Here is a 23,961-nt window from a genome sequence, read left to right on the forward strand (position 1 = left end):
AAGTGTGGCACAACCAGGACTCTTGCAATAGCTGTTAGCTAATAACTGTTTTGCCTTAATTCTAAACGTTATGTGTGGAAGATACAAGGCACCACCTATCACCAGCACCACCACCATCAAAACCATCCCTAAAGTGAAGTATGATGGTGGCAGCACAGACTTAAGGACAACTCTGTGAGAGGCCCAGCCAGAGCCCCAATTTGAACCGTATTGAAAATCTCTGGAGAGATCTGAAAGAGGCTGTCCACCGACAGTCCCCATCCAAACTGAACAGTTTGAGAGGATTTGCCATGAAGTATGGCAGAAATGGCCCCAAATCCAGGTGTGCAAAGCTTGTTGCATCATACCCAAAAAGAGTTTAGGCTGTAAATGTTGCCAAAGGTTCTTCAACTAACTGAGTAAAGGGTCTAAATAGTAAGTATTTAAAAAACTTGATATTTCTTTTTTGTTTTTTTATTGAAAAAAAGTACTGCTATATGTGGATTTTTTTTCCAGACTGTTCCAATTTTAGGGCTGCAACAACTGATTATTATTATTTTGTCATTTTATTAAGATTATTGTTGAGTGCATGGGGGATTTCTTCTTGAACAAATTCACTCATGCAGGGTTGTTTCTTTCTGTAAAAAAAACAAAACAAAAAAAGTAGTTGAGTATCGACGATGTAAATCAACATTTGTATTGTTTTTCAACGATAACAGCAGTTGGCAAATTGACAACCATTCTTACAAATAGACATTCAGTTGTGAAGATATAAGCATCTAGAATATATAATTAATTTAATTTTGCATAATAATTAAACAATATATACATATATATTGTTTATATATATAAATATACAAACATTGAAATTGACATGCAGTTGCAGGGAGAAGAGGTGGAAAAGGTGGAGGAGTTCAAGTACCTGGGGTCAACAGTGCAAAGTAATGGAGAGTGTGTTAGAGAAGTGAAGAAAAGAGTGCAGGCAGGGTGGAGTGGGTGGAGAAAGGTGATCGCAGGAGTGATTTGTGATAGAAGAGTATCTGCAAGAGTGAAAGGGAAAGTTTATAGAACTGTGGTGAGACCTGCGATGTTGTATGGTTTAGAGACAGTGGCACTGAGAAGATGATGTTGAGATTTTCATTGGAAGTGAAAAGGACAGGATTAGAAATGAGTTTTTTAGAGGGACATCGCATGTAGGACGTTTTGGAGACAAGGTGAGGGAGGCGAGTTTGAGATGGTTTGGACATGTGCAGAGGAGGGACATGGTGTACATCGTTAGAAGAATGCTGAGGATGGAGCTGCCAGGAAGGAGGAAATAAGGAAGACCAAGGATGAGTTTTATGGATGTGGTGAGGGAAAACATGCAGGTAGTTGGTTTAAAAGAGGGGGTATGGAGACGGATGATCCACTGTGGCAACCCCTAATGGGAGCAGCTGAAAGAAGAAGAAGATATACAATGAATCCTGGCATTTTTATCTTGGAATAGGCCCAGGCTATTAGGGAGGGGAAAAAATTATTGATTGAAAAACCTGGCCATTCAGTAAAACCTAAACTAAACCTGAACAACGGTAGCAACCCCAAATTCCCCCACAGACTTGTTTCCCCATTTTCCCAACAGGCTTGTATGATAAGCACTAGGCATGGTGGATGCATCATTTCATCTGCCTTTCTTCTTACCCTTCACTCTGGTAAATTTGGATTCAGCAGACCACCTTTTATATTACTCGAGTTCAATCTTTATGCTCCTTAGCAGTTTGAAGCTTTTTTCCTGAAAATCTCCATTGACAAGTGGTTTTCTTAAGGCCACACGACTGTTTAGTCTCGATCCCTTCAGTTTTCTTTACATTGGGGAAATAATCTTACTTTCACTATTCAGCATAGTCTTGACCTCTACTGCTGTTTTTTATTTTATTTTTGAATTTCTTATCATAATCAATCTAGATTCTATTCTGACCACCCTATTCTTCCTTGAAGATGATGGTTCACCACTATCCTTCCAAGTTTTAATAACATGTTGGACAGATAATAACCCAATTTTAGTAGTTTCAACAATCTTCTTAGTGGTTTTCCTTGCTTGATACAGGCTAATAATTTAAACCTTCTTGAAGCAGAGTAAGATCTTTTTCATAATCGTAGGCTATGTCTTACAACAAAAAAATTAACAACTGCTTACTGCATCAGCTAGGGTTAATCACTGCAGTAATTATCCAATAGAAGGCTCTTTTCTTTCTTTCTTTTTTTGATTGTTTAGTTACATCCAGGTGGGAAAATAATCCAAATGAATGATTCATTTGAAGAATAATTGATATAATAGTTGCATGTTGAAGCCCTAATGTTGTGCTTATTGTAAAGTTAAATACAATTAATCAAGCATTTAATGTACTTTGCTTGCTTGCATGTTTATAACTCAAAGGAGTATGTAGATTAAATTGGGCCATATTTTACTCAGTAGTGGTTTGTCAGAATAAATAAGGTATATTCTTGACAAGGCTGACATTTGACATAAATATAAAAACAGTCACAGTATCTCAGTCACTTATGATAGCACAGAGATAGCAATGGTTGAATTAGTAAATGACCTGCCACTAGCCTCTGACTAGGTTTATGTCTCTCTGTTACCTGATCTTAGTGTAACTTAATAACATGTATGACAATATTTCTTTATTCACATCAGACTTGCCATCCTATTTTATATTGACATCATTTTGTAATGGTAAACTGGTAAACGCTGCCCCTCATAAATATCCAGCTGGACTGACCTTTTTGTTGTATCTGACTGAGACCTCACAACTGCACAGTGACTTTTCCCCATCAAGCTAAAAAGTTCCCTGTCCCAGCATTAATCGATTTTGTTCATTTTCGAACATACTGTATAGCAAAGCCATATCCAGTCAAAGCCATATACATCCAGTCTGCTGTAATGGGATTATTCCGTAAATTCAATTCATTTTTATTTGTATAGCGCTTTTAACAATGAACATTGTCTCAAAGCAGCTTTACACAGATAATGTGGTGACTAATTGAATATGTTCTTTATAAGTAAGTTTGTCCCTGATGAGCAAGCCAGTGGCGACTGTGGCAAGGAAAAACTCCCCGAGATAGCATAAGGAAGAAACCTTGAGAGGAACCAGACTCAAGAGGGAACCCGTCCTTATCTGGGTTGCACCGAATGTCCATTTATAGCAGATGTACAATGTTGCGGGGTACAGTGATGGTGATCAGAAGCGAAATGTAGTCCTGAGTCAGTGTAGCAGTCTGTTGACATTAACTACAGTCCAATCCATCTTCATCCAATTTCACACTTCCAAATCTCCCAGTTTGACTTTTCTAATCTCTGACCATAAAAGTCTGCTTTTTGTTGCTTTTGTTCTTTTAAACAATCTATCAGACACATTAACCAAAGTAACCTCATCAGGTTAATTCAATTTCCTCCCCAGTCCTGTCTGCTATGCCTCCCCTGCTGACCTGGTTGAGCATTATGATTCCTTTTCTGCAATATTTAACACTCTAGTCTTTGAAATACTGAACAGTGTTGTTTGTTCACTCTGCACCTTTGAGCTTCATCAGCTGTAAACCACCAGTTGCAATCTTGAGGAGCTAAGAATGGTCAGGTCATCACCTGCTTTGTTAAGAGCTTTGATGCTGCGGGCCCACTCTATTATGCATTAACTTTTAGTTAATAAGGAAAGCAACATGAGAATCATCTTCTCAATCTACATCTCAACAATCTACTGCAGCCTTCTTGAAATTTTTACATTCTTAAACTGACATCATCCATACGCAGTTTACCTCATCTGCCTTTATTCCTGGCAAACTCTGGGTGGACATTAAGCCACTTACCTCATTTCGTTCCATGATTCCTAAGCCGACAGACTCACCCTACAAGTTATCAGTGTAACTCGGAAGTATATCATTTGAAGCACTTCTTTTTCTTACTGTCATCGGTGTGACAGCTGACTGCCTTGCGATAAAATTAACATTATTCATGGTAATCCAGGGAATTTGTTGTAAACATCGAGTGTAACAATTCATCCTCTCGTTCATCTTCACATGGTTTTTGCCAATAGTGAAAACAGCTTCTGATGCTGCACCAGATGTAACTGAGCTGGCTGAGACAAAATGCGTAAGCGATCAAGCAGTAACTGCAGTAATACACTCATTCCTCGCCTGTGGTATGATACCTTCATATAAAACTGCAGTTACACATATTCTCAAAAAGACCTCAATATTAATAAAAAACAACCTGCCATTGAGCCATTTATCTCCATTGTTTATTCTAGGTCACCACGAAGGTCAAATCTACACAGTGCACAGTTTTTACATCAAATCTGCCATCACCTTTCCCTTTGCTTCTCTCACCTGCTTCTTTACAGACATTGCTGACCTTGCAAGTTCCGCAAATTAAATGTATATAAAAGCTAGGTTCTTCTCAATGGCTCCAAGTCCACACTATTGAAAGTACACAGGTTTAACATCTGCATCGATGACTATCTGATACCTTTCTTTTGCCAAATCAAGAGCCTTAGAATTGTTCTAGACACTAAGTTTCTTTTCGAAAAGCACATCAAAAATGTATCCTGAACTTTTCTCTATAGTCACTGCATTGTTGCCCGGCAATGACATTTTTCAGCGCGGCACTGAATTTCTGATCAATCTTTTTGATAAAATCTCAGATTATTTAATGTAATGGTATTCTCTATGGTATTCCAAATAAAACCCTCTACAGGTTTAAATTCAGCATGCTGCTTTCCACAGAATTACCATCTAATGCCTGATTTATTTTAAAATCATGCTACTTACTTGTCACTTTACAATGCATCTGGAAAGTATTCACAGCGCTTCACTTTTTCCACATTTTTTTATTATGTTACAATGTCTACAAACAATACCCCATAAAGACAATGTGAAAGAAGTGTGTTTGAAATGTTTTCAAATTTTATTTGAATAAAAAGGAAAAAAATCACATGGATATAAGTATTCACAGCCTTTGCTCAACACTTTGTTAAAGCACTTTTGTCCCCAATTACAGCCTCAAGTCTTTTTTTTATTATGATGCTACAAGCTTGGTACACCTGTTTTTGGGCAGTTTCTCCCATTCTTTTTGCAAAACCTCTCAAGCTCCATCAGGTTGGATGGGGAGCATTGGTGCACAGACATTTTTAGAAGTTTATAGAGATGTTCAATCAGGTTTAAGTCTGGGCTCTGGCTGGGCCACTTAAGAACATTCACAGAGTTGTCCCGTAGCCAATCCTTTGTTATCTTGGTTGTGTGCTTAGGGTTGTTGTCCTGTTGGAAGATGAACCATTGCCCCATTCTAAACTGCATTCATCTTTTCCTGAATCCTGACTAGTCTCTCAGTTCCTGCCACTAAAAACATTCCCGCAGCATGATGCTGCCACCACCATGCTTTATTTTAGGGATGGTATTGGCCATCCCTAAAATGAGCGGATGAGCGATGCCTAGTTTCCTCCAGACATGACACTTGGCATTCAGGCCAAAGAGTTCAATCTTTGTTTCTCATGGTCTGAGAGTCCTTCAGGTGCCTTTTCGCAAAACTCCAGGCAAGCTGTCAAGTGCCTTTTTACTGAGGAGAGGCTTCCGTCTGGCCGCTCGACCATACAGGCCTGATTGGTGGAGTGCTGCAGAGATGGTTGTTCTTCTGAAAGGTTCTCCTCTCTCCACAGAGAAATGCTGGAACTTTTTAAAAGTGACCATTGAGTTTTTGGTCACCTCCTTGACTTGAAGGCCACGTTCGCTCACTTTGGCCGGGAGGCCCACTCTAGGAGGAGTCCTGGTGGTTCCAAACCTTTACATTTATGGATGATCGAGGCCACTGTGCTCATCGGGACCTTCAATGCTGCAGAAATTTTTCTGTAGCCTTTCCCAGATCCTCGCCTCAATGCAATCCTGTCTCAGAGGTTAAGGGACCTTTATATGGACAGGTGTGTGCCTTTCCAAATCATGTCCAATCAACTGAATGAAACCACAGGTGGACTCCAATCAAGTTGTAGAAACATCTTAAGGATGAGCAGTGTAAACAGGATGCACCTGAGCTCAATTTTAGTGTCATGGCAAAGGCTGTGAATACTTATGTACATGTGATTTCTTTTTATGTAAAAAATAAATAAAATTATTTCGCTTTGTCATTATGGGGTATTGTTTGTAGAATTTCGAGGAAAATAATGAATTTAATCCATTTTGGAATAAGGCTGTAACATAACAAAATGTGGATAAAGTAAAGCAATGTGAATACTTTCCTGATGCACTGTATATCCTCACCCTTTCTTACCACTCAGACCTCTATGTTTACACCTGTTCCCTGCATTGCTTCTCTGACTGCCTACTGATTGTTACACTTACTATTTTAGTACCGTGGGTGCTAAGACTTTCAGTTGACTCTAGAACTTTTCCTCTACAAATCCTTGAATCAGACTGCGTTTATTTTTAAACTTTATTTTTGAATTTGTTTACACTGTTTTTTTATTTCTACTTGATTGGAGCATTGAATAACACAGTTGAGTGTTTAATTAAGGTTTCCATTAATTAATTGTATTATTGTGGTTTGTTATTTCTTCTATTTTTTTGAACAAGTAAAAAGAAGCTTGTCATATTATCAAGAAACTTGCTTTTGAAGCAAAGTTTTCTGTCCTGTAGACTTTTCTGTGGTGGAAAACATAAATTTAATTGGGCCAGATTGGGGCCTAAACCTAATCACAGCATACCAGTAGTGCATCATATTGTTAGTTGTATCGGTTATGTATTGTGTAATATACTATGTTTTGTGATGTGAATCATATCGTCTGGAAGAAAAAGATTTATATATCTAGGTTCAGCCTCTGGTATGAGCATTGGGAATCTAAATCTGAATTTCTTTTTAAAAAATGTCTATTTTCAATGCAATGCAAAGCTGAGTTGAATGTAGGTTTTGAAAGTTTTTTATAAATTTTTGTTAATCGTCAAACAAAAATGGCATCAGAATGTTTCACAGCGAACTGGCCAACAATTTACAATGAGCATTATTAGCTTCAACTCTTATTTACAACCCCAATGGGATGCGGTGTAAATAATAATAGAATGCAATGATTTGCAGATCCTTTAAACAACTGTTTAAACTGTGAAAATATACCATTTTAAGAAGAAGGAAAAAAAAAAAAGGTAATTTTAACACGTCTCAAAAAAGGTGGGGAAAGACTCATATTAACCACAGGTAGCATCACATCATCTTTTAACAATAGTCTGTCAACATCTGGGCAGGAAACCAGTTGCTGGAGTTTTGGGAGAGAAATGTTGTCCGATTATTGACTGATATAAAATTCTAACCGCTCAACGCTCCTGGGTCCTGCGTATTTTTAATTTCAAGATTCAGCAAATATTTTCAGTTAAACGGGGTAAGGTGTAAAGAGCACTTTTTACTTGTTACATGTGCATTACTTTTTTTTCCGCATATCCAAGCAATGTTAGGAAACTGTGTTTAGTGCACAGGGTCAGCCATGATATAGCGACCCTGAAGCACAGAGGTTAAAGGGCCTTGTTCAAGGGCCCAAGAGTGGCAGCTTGGCGATACATCTGATATTTTCAATTATTAAAATCCTAACTATTAGGGAAGCCATGCTGTGGATCCAGTCTGTGGTTTAGCATTGTCCTGCTGAAATATGCAAGGCCTTCCTTGAAAAAGACATCATCTAGATAGGAGCATATGCTGCTCTAAAATGTGGATATCTTTCAGTATTGATGGTGCCTTTCCACATGTGCAAGCTGCCTATTCCATAGGCACTAATGTACCCCGATACCATTAGAGATGCAGGCCTTTGAGCTGAGCGCTGATAACAAGCTGGAAGGTCCCTCTCCACTTTAGCCTAGAGGCCCATGGTTGCCAAAAAAAAAAAGTCAAATTTTGATTCGTCTGACCACAGAACAGCTTTCCACTTTACCACAGACCATTTTACATGAGCTTTGGCCCAGAGAAGACAGCAGTGTTTCTGGATCATGTTCATATATGGCTTTTCCTTTGCATGATAGAGCTTTAAATTGCATTTTTGGATGGCACGACAAACTGTGTTCACAGACAGTGATACTGGAAGTATTCCTGAGCCCATGCAGTAATGTCCATCACAGAACCATGCCTGATTTTAATGCAGTGCCATTTGATGGCCTGAAGTTCATGGGCTTCCAGTATTGATTTTCACCCTTTTCGCTTGCGCACAGAGATTTCCCCAGATTCTCTGAATCTTTTGATGATATGTACTGTAGTTGATATTTTTAAAGCCTTTGCAAGTTACATTGAGGAACATTTAAAGATGCAGCTTTTTACAAATTGGTGAAACTCTGCCCATCTTTACTTCTGAGAGACTCTGACTCTCGAAGAAGCTCATCATGTTATTGACCTGTTGCCAATCAACTTAGTTAGTTGCAAAATGTTCTTCCAGCTCTACCTTGTTAGTACCACTTACTTTCCCAGTATTTTGATGCTTCTGCAACATCTTTTTTGAGATGTTATTGCAATCAATTTTAAAGTTAAAACTTTTCCTTAAAATGGTCTTTTTTTTTTTTTTTAAGTTTTAACATTTGATATGTTTTCTATGTTCTATTGTAAATAAAATATGGGTTTATCAGTGTACAAATAATATCAGTGGGAACATGAGTCCTGGATTATGGCTGATTTGAATAATAAAATTATTATAACCCTTGTTTCAGTTTGAGAATTTAATGTATACAGCAAACTCTTTAAATTAGAAACTGCTAGTCAGTGACTCTAAATAGGCAAACAAGAAATTAGGGTTTCTTTATAAATTGAGGGAATTTGCTTTTAAAATCAGAATAAAATGTGTGTGTGACCCCCATATAAAGTAAATAAACTCATTGAGAAATGTATTTGAAACACCTGTACACACTCATTCATGCTAATAACCAATCAGCCAATCATGTGGCAAGAGGGAAATGCTTCAAATGAAACGGATCTGGGCGTATACAGCTTAGGGTACTGCTCACATCAACCTCAGAAGGGAGAAACATTTGATCTCAGTGTTTGGACCCAGCACATGATGGTTGGTGCCAGACGGTGTGATCTGAATATTTTTATAACTGCTGACTTATGAGTTCTGGGGGTACACGTAGCACCCTATAATGACAAAGTGGAAACAGAATTCTAGAAATGTACGTTATTTTTTTATTTTTTTATTTAAAAAAAATAAAACTGAAATATCACATGTACAGTATTCAGACCCTTTAATCAGTACTTCGTTAAAACACCTTTGGCAGTATTTACAACCTAAAGTCTTTTTCGGTATGATTAAACAACTTTGCACACTTACACATTTGCACACCTTTTCTGCCATTCCTCTTGGTAAATCCTCCCAAGCTGTTCAGGTTGGATGGGGACTGTTGGTGGACAGCCACTTTCCAGTCTCTCCAGAGATGTTCAATAGGGTTCAAGTCAGGGCTCTGGCTCCACCTTTTATAGGACATTCATAGAATTAAAAGCCACTCCTGTGTTGTCTAGGCTGTGTGCTTAGGGTCTTTGTCATGTAGGAAGTTTAACCTTCGCCCAGGCGGAGGTGCTAAGTGCAGGCTTTTTGTTGAGGATGTCATTCTGGAACTTTGTATCATTACCAAATAAGATCTCCGGAGCTCAGTCAGACTCACCATCCGCTTCTTGGTCAACTCTCTTACTAAATCCCTTCACCCCGATTGCTCAATTTGGCCAGGCGACTAGCTCTTACAAGAGTCCTGGTTGTGCCACATTTCTTCCATTTGAGAATTATGGATGCCACTGTGCGCTTTGGAATTTTCTGTTAAATTTTTTTTAACCCTTTCCAAAATCTGTACCTTGCAACAAACCTGTCTCTGAGCTCTACAGGCAGTTCCTTTAAACTTTTGGTTTGGCTAATGGCCAGCTGTAAGGCCTTCTATAGACAGGAGTGTGCCTTTCTATCATGGACAATCATGTCCATTCAATAAACTTTTCCACAGGTAGACTCCAGTCAACATCTCAGCAACAATCAAAAGATCGGTCAATTGTTTTTCCAAAGGGTCTGAATACATATGTGATATACATCAGTTTATGTTTAAAAATTACAGACATATCTAGATTTACTGTTGTGCTGATTAAAAAATGCAATAAAACTGCCCTATAGGCTAGATGAATATCTTTAGTGTCAGCATTTGTGGTTTTGACAGACTTGAGAAAATATACAAATCAGTTTGAGGTGTTCGTTACACAAAGAAAACATGTTTGTGACTGTAAAAAACCAAAACAAAAAAGCAGGGGTGCTCGTGCATGGTGTAGAATTGGTGATTGTCTATGGAAGCGGTCCCCAACCTTTTTTGTGCCACGGACCGGTTTAATGTCAGACAATATTTTCACGGACCGGCCTTTAAGGTTTGGTGGATAAATACAACAGAACAAAATTATACGAACGGCATAAAAACTGATATTTTCTAAATATAATAATAAACATAAATCCACTGCGTTGTCTTTTGTTTATTTTGCTAGCTTGGGGGATTTAATTTAGCGGTATTGTATGTATTATGTGTTAGCGGCCGGAGCAGCCCCTTTAAGAAGGTAGTGGATGTAGGTAAGACATGTGGCCGAGGCAAGTATCATGACATGCATCAAGAGTGAGTCATAGACAGATGTGGTGGAGAGAATCCGGTAATTTTCCAAAATAAAGCCGTTCAGAATCAGATAATAAATAAAATGGAAATAATGTTTTGTATTTTTTCTGTGCGACCCAGTACCAATTGACCCACGGACCGGTGCTGGTCCACGGGCCAGGGGTTGGGGACCACTGGTCTATTGAGTGTTCATGCAGCGTGTAGAAAAGGTGATGGACTAAGGGGTGCTCACGCATGGTGTAAAATTGGTTATGGTCTGAGACATGCTCATGCATTATGTAGTAGTGGTGCTGCTGAAATGGGAGAATTATACAGGATTGAAGGGCTCTTGATCGTATCCTATACTGATATACATACTCTATCCTTACCCAACTCAAATGAACTCTTATGACAGAACCAGATTTAAACAGCACTCCAACACCACCATCAAAACACCAATTGGAATATTCAAAAGAATTGTGTTCTCTCCTCAGTTACAGTTTCAGAGAACCTATGTATGTCTAAGTGCAGCGAGTCACAACGTTTTTTTATATTTTGTTTTTTTATTTTACCAAACTGTGTGGGTTTTTCCTTGATGTAGTGGAGTAACATACTAAACAAAATGCTTTGCTCACCTGGTGCTATATGATGAGTGTATCATGTTTTCTGAAACAAATTTGGTGTATACTAATATGTTCACACACACACTCCCTCTCTCTTTCTCTCTCACACATACACACACACACACACACACACACACACACAAATATATATATATATATATATATATATATATATATATATATATATATATATATATATATATATATATATATATATATATATTACCAATACAACAACACAAACTTCAAAATTTTATGCATTGCTTGTTAACATTGTCAGGTGGTTTACCGGTAACATTTGTTTTATATTTAAACTTTCACATTATTACTTTAGCCAAAGATAACCAGATATATATAGTCATTAGCACATCCTTTAGTAAAAATGAGTAGGAATGGCGACTTATAGGACAGTCTTTGTTTTTACAGATGTGGACCCTCCTCTTAATGCCACTTTACCATGTGAAGACCCCAATCCTGACCTCAGTCCCAGAAAGTCCCTGAACACCCGCTCAGGGACCATGCGACTTCACGAGAGTTCATCAACCCCAGAATGCAACGACAAACCTCCAGGAAAGAGGAAGTTCAAAAGCAAGCACTTGTGTGATACTGAGGAACAGAAAAAGGTTGGCTTAATAACTATCTACTGTTGATAAATGACATCTGATTTAGAAAAAGACGATTTCTGTTGATAATTTTCTAATGAAAGAAAGTGCTTATTTGTAACTTAGTCTTTCAGTGCCCTCTGCTGACATATGGAATTCTTACAAAAGTCATCCATTGCTTTTTCTCAGTAGTTGAACCTCTGCTATCCGTTTAATATTATTTGCTTCTTGTTGCTTTCTCCTTACCTGATATCCTCATTTCAGCTCAAGATCAAACGAGGCCTTGCGGGGAAGCGCTCCTCATCCCTCTCCACAGATGATGACAGCCCTTTGGCCAAAAAACCTTCCACACCATACTCAGCTCCAAAGGATACATTATCTCCTGTTTCTAAAAAGAAAGGGCCTGGAAAGGGTGGGGTCCCAGAATCCACACCAAGCCGTCCTGTACCTCCAGAGGTTCGCCGATTGATTGTGAACAAAAATGCAGGGGAGACTTTGTTACAAAGAGCTGCTAGGCTGGGATACCAGGTATAGAATTTTTTTTTCTCCATATACATCCGTGGCAAATATAATATGGCAAATGGTACTTTGTTGTACTAGTTTTACCAGACAGGGCATAAGGAAACAAATCCATGACCCCAAATCTTGCTGTTTTTTGTTCTTTTTTTTTTTTTTTTAGTTTTTTTATTCCCATAGTATAACTATTTACTGCTGCCTTGATTGTTTTACTAGTGTATTAAGCTATTTAGGCTTATGGATGGAGTTGATGGAAAATGATCGTAAAAATGACACTAACCCAAAAAAAAACAATTCCCAACTAAAACAGAATATTTTAATTTTAAAAACAGTACAAAGAGATTTTTTTTTTTTTTTTTTTTAAATCAATCAAAGTTAATTTTTATATATATATATATATATATATATATATATATATATATATATATATATATATATATATATATATATATATATATATTTTACATCTCAGGTGATGCTGCATTAAAAAGTTTTTTGACAAACCATTACTGAAAAAACACAGTCAGTTCCAGCATCCACAGATCGTGCTCATCTGAAGTGGACATGATGATGCATGGTGGAAACATGTAATGTGGTTTGATGAGTCAGCCTTTCAGCTTGTTTATGGAAATAACGGATGTTGTTTGCTCTAAGCCAAAGAAGAAAAGGACCAGATTGTTTCCAGCATAAAGTTCAAAAGTCAGGATCTGTTTTTTTTGGTTTTGTTTTGTTTTTTTTATTCTGTTTTTTTCTTCTTCTTCTTCTTCTTTTTTTTTTTGCTTAAAGGAAGTGGTGCTGTATTGCTTAGAAAAGGATGTGCGAGAGGTGAACCGGCGGGACAATGCTGGCTACACAGCACTGCATGAGGCGTGCACTCGGGGATGGACACACATTGTGCAGGTGCTGCTGAAGCATGGAGCTGATGTTAATTGTAGTGCACAAGATGGGACACGGTGAGCAAAAGAAACACACCACCAGTAGTGAGCTGATCAAATGTCTTTTGTACTATTTAATAGGCCTGCTTATATTGTACTTTAAAAGTCTAATTCTGAGGCCCATTCACACTGGTCGCTTAGGGTGTAGAGTTAACATTGCGTTAGAGGCACACTAAATTCTAGCTAATGACACATTTTTAGGAAAACAGTTTGGTCGTTTCTAACTTGTCCAGAGCTTCTAGCAGATCACTCTGGATTAAAAAAAAGCATAGAAGAGGTTGGAGGTTATTAGAGGTTAAAAATGAGGTTTGATGAGTCAACCTTTCCACTGAAAATCTCCTGTTCGAAGACGTAAAGGACCATCCAGGTTGTCATTTGCATAAAGTTAAAAACTCCATGGTCTGCCATGCTTTATGGGTGTATTGGTGCTAATCTTCACACACGTGGAGACAGTATTAATGCAGGCACACTATATGAACAAAAGTCTGCTTACTAATGCAAGTTTGACATCTACTACAGTGGAGTTTTTAGTTGATGTTCTTGTATTGTGTTGGATAATTCTGTATACTAACGAGTTACAAAATGGGATACAATTTATCAGACATTAACACAGTACTGAGTAGCAGTTGAGTGCAATTAACTAACAGGAGTTTAGAAAGGGTTTACTGGTGGCTCTCAGACTCGACTTATTCCATCAATTAAAAATAAAATTGCAATGTAGCCAAAAGTAAATTTACTTACCCAAGGCTGAAATGCCCAATGTTCCAGTGTGAATGGGAATTTGTGAAACCTGATAAAAATGTTACTCATCCGGTGTAAATTCAGAGTAAGGGAGCTTTTGTCTGGTGTGTACATAAAGATCATGCTAAACTCGATGTTACTGTGAATCATTGCAGCCCCATTCATGATGCAGTAGCGGCCGATAGCCTGGCAGCAGTGTGGATGCTGTTAAACCATGGTGCAGATCCAACGCTGGCCACCTATTCTGGCCAAACAGCTGTTAAATTGGCCCAGAGTCCCAGCATGAAAACGTTTCTCAAAGGTATTCGCTTTCAATTGTTTTAATCACAGTTAATTTTTATAATTAATTTGTATTATTAAATCAACCAGAAGCTGACCGCAGTTCGTCTTGAAGTTAATATCACTTGTTGCTTGCATTCTGAACATAGAAAAGGGTATATTATTATATTATTTTATCCCTGCCTCTGTTTATGTTTAATATATAACTGGAACTAAATGTATTCCATGCTTAAATTACATTTAGAGATTTAATACAGAAATCCTGCACATCAGTACTGAGATTTCACATGTAAAAAAAAAACAGATTTGAGCAGTTACCTGAAATACAGGTGTGTCTCAGCATGGGCCTTGCATTTATATTTTAAGTTATCAGCTTTAGAAAAGAGTAATATTAAGTTCAATTGTACAGTCTGACAATTTGCACAATATGTTTCATGTTTTGGGCTGTAAATACAATCAAAATTATTTAATTTATGGTGTCATCACTTTTAAACATGCAAAGACAAATTATTTTTGGACATTAACTTAACGTGAAGCATAAGTGAACCATAAATAGGGTTGATTAATGCTCAGTCAGCTTATACTGTAGCCATGGTTGGTTTTTTTTATAGCAGTGTGCAACAAATGAACAGAAATATTGGCTTTTTGCTTTTTTTTTTTTTTTTACTTGATTTACTAGTTTGACAACTGAAAACAGCAATTTAAAAGTGTGCTCGAACAGCCTACATCTCACTCACATCTTGCGATTTATGCCCTCAATTTAGTAACAGCTGGTACACAATATAAAATATACAAAGTGCTAATAAAAAAAAGTATTAGGGTATGCCGAATCGAGTTCTATTATGACTGTGGCAGCAAGTTTTAGCTAATACGCTAGATTCCCCTTTAGAGATTCTCTAACTCATTGTCAATTCATTTTTCTTTATAGTGCCCAATTATAATTTTTTTATTTGAATACACTAGGGCTGCAACTATCGATTATTTTATAATAATAATCGAGTAATAATATAATAATAATTTTTATTCATTAAATACAATACTAAATATACAGGAGAAAATAGGACGGGTCTCTTAAAATGAGAGAGTAATTTTTATTGCTGAAATTGCAGTCTGTGAAAACTAAACCCATTTGATTTGCCATATTGCATCAAAATGCAAATACAAATATATACATATTTTAATCTACATAAAAGTCATAAATAAAATGTTTTAAATTAATTTTAAATTACTTCAAAAAGGTAAAAGTACTGTACGGTGTATTTTTTATGTTTTAGTTTGAAATTGACGCAAACTTTAGAAACTTTCTGTAATTTTATTTTCCTTGCCCCTCTCTGTTTTCTTGCCGTTCCTCTATTTTTCATTCTGCAGCATCTTCTGTGTTTTCCATACAAAAGTTTGTGATTTTTTAAAAGCGGGGCTGAAAATTTTTTTAAATGAGACCCCAGAGCGGTCCAGAGTTTAGTGGGTGGTGCATCAGTAATAATGATCCATGGGGAAACACAGTGCTCCTTGTGTAGTTAAACGAACTAAGCAAACAATTTGCCTCAATCCTTTTTTTTTCTTATATTACTTGAGTTATGTATGGAATCGTTTCAGCCCTAAAATACACAAAACACAAAGCCGCTTCACAGAAATTTAAATGTAAATTTAGATCGCTAATAAACAAGCCAGAGGTGTGTTTATGTTTTTCAGGATTTTATATTGCACCGTATTACATAATGTAGAAAATTGTGTATTTTAAATCATCACACCTGGTCTGCTCTATTAGGTGTATATTTATTAATCTATTAATGTATATGCTGAACCTTTATACACTGCTCAGGAAAATTAAGGGAACACTTAAATAACAAATTTATACGTGTGTATATATATATATATATATATGATATATGAAAGTCTGTGCTTATAGATATTGTTTAAATTGTTGAGAACAAAATAATGTGACAATAGTCAGTGAAATACAAAATCAAACCACTAAGCGCTGGATTCTAAATCACACCAAAAATCGGCATACAATTTTTTTTTTTATTAAACGCAGATTAACTTGTATTTTAACAACAAGCATTGAACAACAAGCATGTATTTTATCGCAACAACTCCTAATGAAAGCCTGCAATGTGTATGGTCCCCACATGCCTATATGCACTCCCGACAACGTTAGGGTATGCTCCTGATGGTGGATGGTATCCTGGGTGATCTATTCCCAGACCTCAATCAGGGAATTGGTAACTCCTGGAAAGTCAGTGCTGTTGTCTGCTTCAGATACATAGTGTTCCACAGGCTCTTATTTAGGTTTAGGCCTGGATAACATGAGGGCCAATAAATGGCATCAGTGCCGTAATCATCCAGAACCTACCTACATACTCTGGCCACATAAAGATGGGCGTTGTCATGCACCAGGAGAAACCCAGGACCCACTGCACCAATGTCTGGTCAGATAATAGCTCTGAGGATTTAATCCCTGCACCGAACATAAGCAAAGGAACTATTGGCTAGGATGTAAAGGGCTGTGCAATTTTTCAAAGATATTCCTTTCTTGACCATCACTGATTTGCCTCCACACAGTCATTCTGGATGATGTTGCAGGCAGCACAATAATTCCCCACAGCATCTCCAGACTCCTTCATGTCTGTCACATGTGCTCAGAGTGAATTTGCAAATGGTGACCCTGCCAATTCTGTTGACAAATCGAGCTGCATGGTGCTGAGTTTTAAAGACAGGTCCCACTAGAGGATGTCAGGCCCTCATGCCACCCTCATGGAGTCTGTTTCTGTCAGTTTGGTCAGAAACATGCACACTAGTAGCCTGCTGGAGGTCATTTTGTAGCGCTCAGGCAATGTTCCTCCTGTTCCTTCCATGCAAAGGAGTAGATTCTTGTCCTGTTGCTGGGTCATTGCTCTTCTACGGCCTCTCCATCTCTCCCTGTGGAACGACTCATCTTCTGGTATCTCCTCCATGGATGTGCCATCCTGGAGGAGCTGAACCACCAATGCAACCTGACTGTGTTACTGGTACTGCTCGATGCTAGTATTGACAGGACTGTAGGCAAATCAGTCAGGAAGGATAGGGGGAGAGCAATTTTCTGTAGCCACCAACTGAAACTCATTCCCTTTTTGGCATGTCTTGCTCTAAGCCTATCTCTGTTATCACATCCGTTTACACCAAAGTTGGTGAAACTGATTCACAATCACGTATGTGTCCTACTCAGACAGATTGATATCAATGAATTTAACTCACATGGTGTTCTACTGTGATGATTGAGTGTCCCCTTAATTTTTAAGCTGTATATATATATATATATATATATATATATATATATATATATATATATATATATATATATATATATATATATATATAATTGTGCTTTTGACAATGCTTAAAAGCGCTGCACAAATAGAATAGAATTGAATTAAAGAAAATGTGCCGTTTGCTTCTCAAGACTACAGGATATTTATTAGATTTTTTGGAGTTGCTGATCAGATGATCGTGAGTATAAATCACAGCACTATGAATCTGCTATTGTTGGGCCCATGATCAGGGCCGTTAACACGCCTCTGCTCAGTTTCCTGACTAAATTGTCACTTTACAATTAAAAGGCAAGCATCAGCCAAAAGAGAGAAATGTGATTAGCCCATGGAATATCAATTTTAAAGTAAAAATGTTGTACTCGATGGGAGTCCCTATGTTAATAGCATCTTTAATCACATTGTTAGCATTGTTGCACATTCTAACAGGCTTTTGGAAATAATCCCATCTGAAAGTCTCCCTATATTTATTTTCTAATGTAATCTAATGTTATTTTATAACGGACTGGACAGTCAAAATAGAGTTCGGTTAAACGTTAACATGCATGTACACCTCTCTCTCTCTCTCTCTCTCTCTCTCTCTCTCTCTCTCTCTCTCTCTCTCTCTTTCTCTCTCTCTCAGAGTACTTCACGGACCTAGAAGGACGCCCTGATCAGGATCCAGGTCTGCAGTGGGATTTTTACAGCAGCTCACTGTTTGGTAGGACACTCCTTAAATGCATAATTCAAAATTTACATCCATTTGGTGAAAGGTCAGATTATTAATTTCGTTCTTTGTTCCATGGTCAGCTCAATACAGTCAAGAATGAATTTGTTTGTATCTATGATAGTTTGACTGTATTGGATGTCCAACAGGGGGAGCATTTGGACATTCTACTCACAGGGATATGTCATCTTATCATTCTGTTTGTATCTGTGAATCCTTTTTAGAGACGGATCATGAGACCTGCTGGGACTTCCTGCTGTCTCAGCCTGAAGAGGAAGACGAGGAAGAATGGCGAGAGCAGGGAAAGGATAAAGACAACGACTGCCTTTTGTTTGAGTTCTCTTCTGAACCATTATTACCTTGCTACCATGTTCAAGTATCGTTAACACAGGGGTGAGTAACCACACACCTGATTTTGTCAGTGTTGCTCATGCGTATGCACTTCTTTATTAAGCCTGTGTCTCTACACTTACAGTTTTTGCAACTGGTTTCTGCTGATGGATGTGTTGAAGCGCCTGAAGGTCTCAGCTCGCATCTTTCGGGCAAGGTATCCTCAGTTTGAAGTGGTGAGCCTCACAAGGGCCGAGCTGTGGAGGCAGGTGAGCATTAGTCAGACGTGCATGGCCCCAGATGAGCTCCGACCCACCGATGAGGAGGATGAGGAGGACGAGACAGTTGAGTTGGTGCGCTGTGTACCAGAGCTACAGGGACTGCTAGGCTCATCCATCCAGCTGCTACAAGATGATGACAATGATGATGAGAGTTCAGAGGTCAGAGGTAAACTCTGCAACCGATAGCGATGTCCTGAGATGAGGGAGTCGCTGTCCACAGGCCATTTAAGCCTCCTTATTTACTGGTAGATGCACTGCTACTAAAACCAGCACTTTGTATGTACACTATCCGCCAAAAACGGCTCATCGGATACAGATGAGATCCTTCGCAGAACACATCCTTCTTGCAGAATACCTTTCTTTACAGCAGCAGAAGGGGCCTTGTTAGATTGACTTGCCTTCGAATAACTTGCAGGAGGAGGGAGGACTCTATCAAAGCAAAGGCAATTTCTGTTCCGACCTGTAGGTATTTTTCACTGTCCAGTAACTTCTCTCAAATCTTTTTATATGTATAAACTTAAGTATATGTAAATACATATGTATATATTGACATCAGGGTGAGCCCAGTTTGGTTGTAATTTATCATTAATATGTTTTAATGTTTGTTTATTCCTGAGGTTGTGTGAATAGTTTGAATAGGGTGCCCATGGCATTTTTCTGTTTGTTTTATCTTGGTGAACTAAGAGGTTTATGGTCAGCTCATTGTGGCAGGAAGGACTCTGGGACAGATGGTTCCTCTGTAAACCTGCGAGAGTCTCTCTCTATCTGTTTGGCACTCTCTCGGCAGGGACCCCTAACCCAGAACATATGTCAATCGGCCCTGTCCTCCTTTACCTCACTGTACCTCGGCTCTTGTTGCCACCACAGCTCTGCTTCCAACACCTCGACTAGTTGCATTAATCTTGGTTTCTTTGCAGTGTAGCAGGCAAAGGATTGTATTTATAAAACCAAGGTCATTCTGATTTTCAAGACAAGGTATAGACGTATACATTAACTATGAGGAGTTTTATTTTATGTTTACAAAACCTAAAGAGATTGTTGGATATAAATGTATGAAGGCCCTCATGTAATCAAGATGAAAAGCAAACCTGTGGAATGCTTTCTTTTTGTTTTGTTTTTTGTTGTTTTTTTGGTTTTTTTAGATTTTTCTAGGGACTTTGTTCTGGATGTTGTCCAGCACCTTGCTCAGTTCAAGGTCATGAGAGAAGACCTCTCTTACTAAGCTTGTTTTCCCCAGTGTACCCAGTTCCGGCGAGCATTGTGGTGCATGGTGTGTTTTATTTACATGGTTTTGACCGTTTGCGTTTAATTTAATAGTCATTAATATATTCGACTTTTTGTGTATCAGACAAATGATATATGAAAGTTGCTTTGTATGGTTGGTGCTTTATTTGAAATGTACAATTAATTATCCCTTTACCCTATGGATGTTGTGTTCTCCTTCACTCCAAACAGTGTTTTAACAAGCAAAAGTACAGTTTTATTGTACTGGTGCTAAGATAGATTTTGTGTTGACAATCATTGACCTTTTTCTGAACTGAAACCAATAAATACTATTTAACTGAAGAGTGAGAAATGTAAAGAGAGAGTTTAGTTTCATTACCAATGGAAATCCACCAAGCCGTGAACAGAGTAGTTGATTTTGAAGGTTTGTTGCGTGTGTGTGTGTGTGTGTGTGTGATAAGCAAAGGGGATATGTTTATCTGAATCCTTATTGAAGGAAATCGACCAGAATAAAGCATGATTGTCAAGTTTTGCTTGTAATGTTCAGTGTAATTTACTAGCATTGCTCAATTGTAAGGTCTTACAATTATAAAGAAGAATTGAGCTAAAGTTATAATGCATACATACATTGGCCCTGGTTAACACGTTGCTAAATGGATGTTTAGAAAGACGAACATAACAAGCTGCCTATGTCCCTGGAGGTATAAATTGGAGATGTAAAATATCCTTAATACAAAAAAAATGCACTATACTGCTGAAAGCGAGCAGTGGACGATGGAAAGTTAATGGTAATAAGTCTATAGGTTGAGTCTCAGATATCAGCCTATTGGATAGAGTGAACACTGGACATAGAAGGATGTATATTGGATGTATTTATTTTCTGATATAGTGCATTGCTTTGAGGAGCAGTGAGCCACTTGTGATTTAGTCATTGACTGAGTTGTTGAGAAACTGCCACTGTGCCTCAAAACTCTAGAAGCAATGAGACAGGGCAAAGTTACAAAAGTAGAGATGTAATCACAGAGGACAGAGGTCAACCACATTAGGCTGTTTAGAGGGGTGAGAGTTTATGGCATGAGTCCTATGTGTAGTGATCTTTGAAATGTTGGTACCCTTCATAAAAAATAAAATACAAAAATAAACCACACAAATTAAATTACCTATGCAAACAGGATTGACACTTGTAAACTATTTATATTTTTATCAATGAAAAAAGATTGCCATTGTTGACAATGTATTTTTTTTTTTTTTTTGTCCTTATTGTCTAAGAATTGTGTTGTTGCCTTTAACAATGTTCTGTTTCCCTGGGGTATAAATATGAAGCTGAACCTGTAACTTTCATCTGTCATCCGTCACCATGTCACTAAAGAGAAAGGTTGTTGTTAACCTGCACAAATCATGTAATAGATATATATAAAAATGCTTTTAGGGCTGTAATGAAAATTTCACACGTTTTAACAAGTTGGACATTTGCCAGGAATTGGACACATGAGCATTCTGTTTCTCCACACAGTGAAGATGATGGTGAAAGAGATAAAACAGGGTTTAAAGACTACAGACTCCAGACGAATGCACAGTATACTTGATTTTTAAGGTTCTCGGTTCTCAAAATCTACTGGTTCCATCTCAAAAGATTTATTTTACCGTACACCAATATAATTCCAACAGGTATGATGGACAAATTATAGCACAATTAACATGTACACCAAACAAAAGAAGACTGTATGAAAGCATAGGCACTGTAAAATTTGAACATGGATCACTGATGCTTTGAGGATGTTTTTTTTCTAGGGGTTCAGAAGGACTTATGTAAGATTTATGGTGTTCTCCTAAGGATTCCCCTAAGTGTCAGGATAATTCCTTTCAAATCCAGCCCGAAATTTCATTTTATTTGCACAGCCATACCATTAAAACCACTGATGGGTGACGTGAATAACATTTGATTATCTCTTTACAATGGCACCTGCCAATAGGTGGAAATTATAAGGCAGAGATTGAACAGTCTGTTTTCAAAGTAAATGTGTTGTAAGTCGGAGAAATAGGCAGGTCTTTCTCTAAGTGACTTGACTGAGTCAGAGCATCTTCAAAACAGCAGGATTTGTGGCATGTTCACAGTATACAATGGCTCAGACCTACCAAAAGTGGTTTAAGGAAGGACAATTAGTTTCCCCGCAACAGGATCATGGGCACCACAGAGGAGTTCTTTAAGCATAAATTGCAGAAAAAAGTCAACTTTGGCTCTGATCGAGAGATGTCAGAAAACACGGTTCATCACAGCTTGCTGTGTATGGAGCTGTGGAGCCACAGACCAGTCAGAGTGTTTATTCTGACTCCAGTCCACCACTGAAAGTGCATCCAACGGACATAATGGCATCAAAACTAGACCCTCAGAGCAATGAAAGAAGGTGGCCACTGAGATGCACTGTGTGAAGATGCTCTGGGCATTGTTCTGCTGGCAAAACCTTGGTTCCTGCTCTTCAAGTGGATGTTATTTTTAAACATACCCCTTACCTTAACATTGCACATATCTGAGATGCAGTAATACTGACAGGGGTATTTTTTGCCATATTTATTTATACATTAGGAAATCAAATTATTTCGTAGCTGTAACAGAAAAACAGGAGATGCCCAAAAAGGCCTATATGTCTTCTTCTTCTTCTTTCGGCTTCTCCCATTAGGGGTCGCCACAGCGGATCATCTGTCTCCATACCCCCCTGTCCTCTACATCTGCCTCTTTCAACCCAACTACCTGCATGTCTTCCCTTACCACATCCATAAACCGCCTCCTTGGTCTTCCTTTTTTCCTTTTTCCTGGTGGCTCCATCCTCAGCATTCTCCTACCGATAGACCCCATGTCCCTCCTCTGCACATGTCCAAACCATCTCAATCTCGCCTCCCTCACCTTGTCTTCAAAACGTCCTACATGCGCTGTGCCTCTAATAAACTGATTTCTTATCCTGTCCATCCTCATCACTCCCAACAAAAACCTCAACATCTTTAGCTCTGCTACCTCCAGCTCCACCTCCTGTCTTTTACTCAATGCCACTGTTTCTAAACCATACAACATCGCAGGTCTCACCACAGTCCTATAAACTTTCCCTTTCACTCTTGCAGATACCCTTCTATCACAAATTACTCCTGCCACTCTTCTCCACCCACTCCACCCTGCCTGCACTCTTTTCTTCACTTCTCTAACACACTCTGCATTACTTTGCACTGTTGACCCCAGGTACCTGAACTCCACCTTCTTTACCTCTTTTCCCTGCAACTGCACCACTCCATTGCCCTCCCTCTCATTTACACACGTACTCTGTTTTACTCCTACTGACTTTCATTCCCCTTCTCTCCAGCGTGTACCTCCACCTCTCCAGGCTCTTCTCAACCTGCTCCCTACTCTCACCACAAACAACAATATCATCCGTAAACATAATAGTCCACTGAGACTTCTGTCTGACCTTGTCTGTCAACCTGTCCATCACCACTGCAATCAGGAAAGGGCTCAGAGCCGATCCTTGATGCAGTCCAACCTCCAACTTGAACCAGTCTGTCGTTCCTACTTCACACTTCGCTGCTGTCACACTGTCCTCATACATGTCCTGCACCACCCTCACATTCTTCTGACACACCTGACTTCCTCATACAATACCACAACTCCTCTCCCCCTGTCGTACGCTTTCTCTAAATCCACAAAGAAACTAAATCCACAAAGCAACTCCTTCTGACCTTCTCTATACTTCTCTATTAACATTCTCAAAGCAAATAATGCATCTGTGGTGCGCTTTCTCGGCATGAAACTATACTGTTGCTCACAGATGGTCATCTCTTCTTTCAGCCTGGATTCCAC

The 23,961-nt window shown here is 38.4% G+C and overlaps 1 protein-coding gene across 8 annotated transcripts in view; it reads left to right on the forward strand.

Annotated features, from left to right (window-relative positions):
• bcorl1 (BCL6 corepressor-like 1) overlaps positions 1–21,452 on the forward strand; it is a 42,290-nt gene extending 20,838 nt beyond the window's left edge. For all 8 annotated transcript variants that reach the window (XM_083560171.1, XM_083560168.1, XM_083560173.1 and 5 more), the window contains 7 exons: positions 11,622–11,818; positions 12,062–12,325; positions 13,100–13,266; positions 14,145–14,290; positions 18,199–18,276; positions 18,507–18,675; positions 18,758–21,452. In XM_083560171.1, the coding sequence (XP_083416297.1) occupies positions 11,622–11,818; positions 12,062–12,325; positions 13,100–13,266; positions 14,145–14,290; positions 18,199–18,276; positions 18,507–18,675; positions 18,758–19,079 (1,343 nt within the window). In that variant the 3' untranslated portion in view covers positions 19,080–21,452. The remainder of the gene's footprint in view (positions 1–11,621; positions 11,819–12,061; positions 12,326–13,099; positions 13,267–14,144; positions 14,291–18,198; positions 18,277–18,506; positions 18,676–18,757) is intronic.
• The last annotated feature ends 2,509 nt before the right edge of the window (positions 21,453–23,961 follow it).

This window comes from Silurus aristotelis (assembly GCF_946808225.1).
Source record: "Silurus aristotelis genome assembly, chromosome: 14".
Taxonomy (NCBI): Eukaryota; Metazoa; Chordata; class Actinopteri; order Siluriformes; family Siluridae; genus Silurus; species Silurus aristotelis.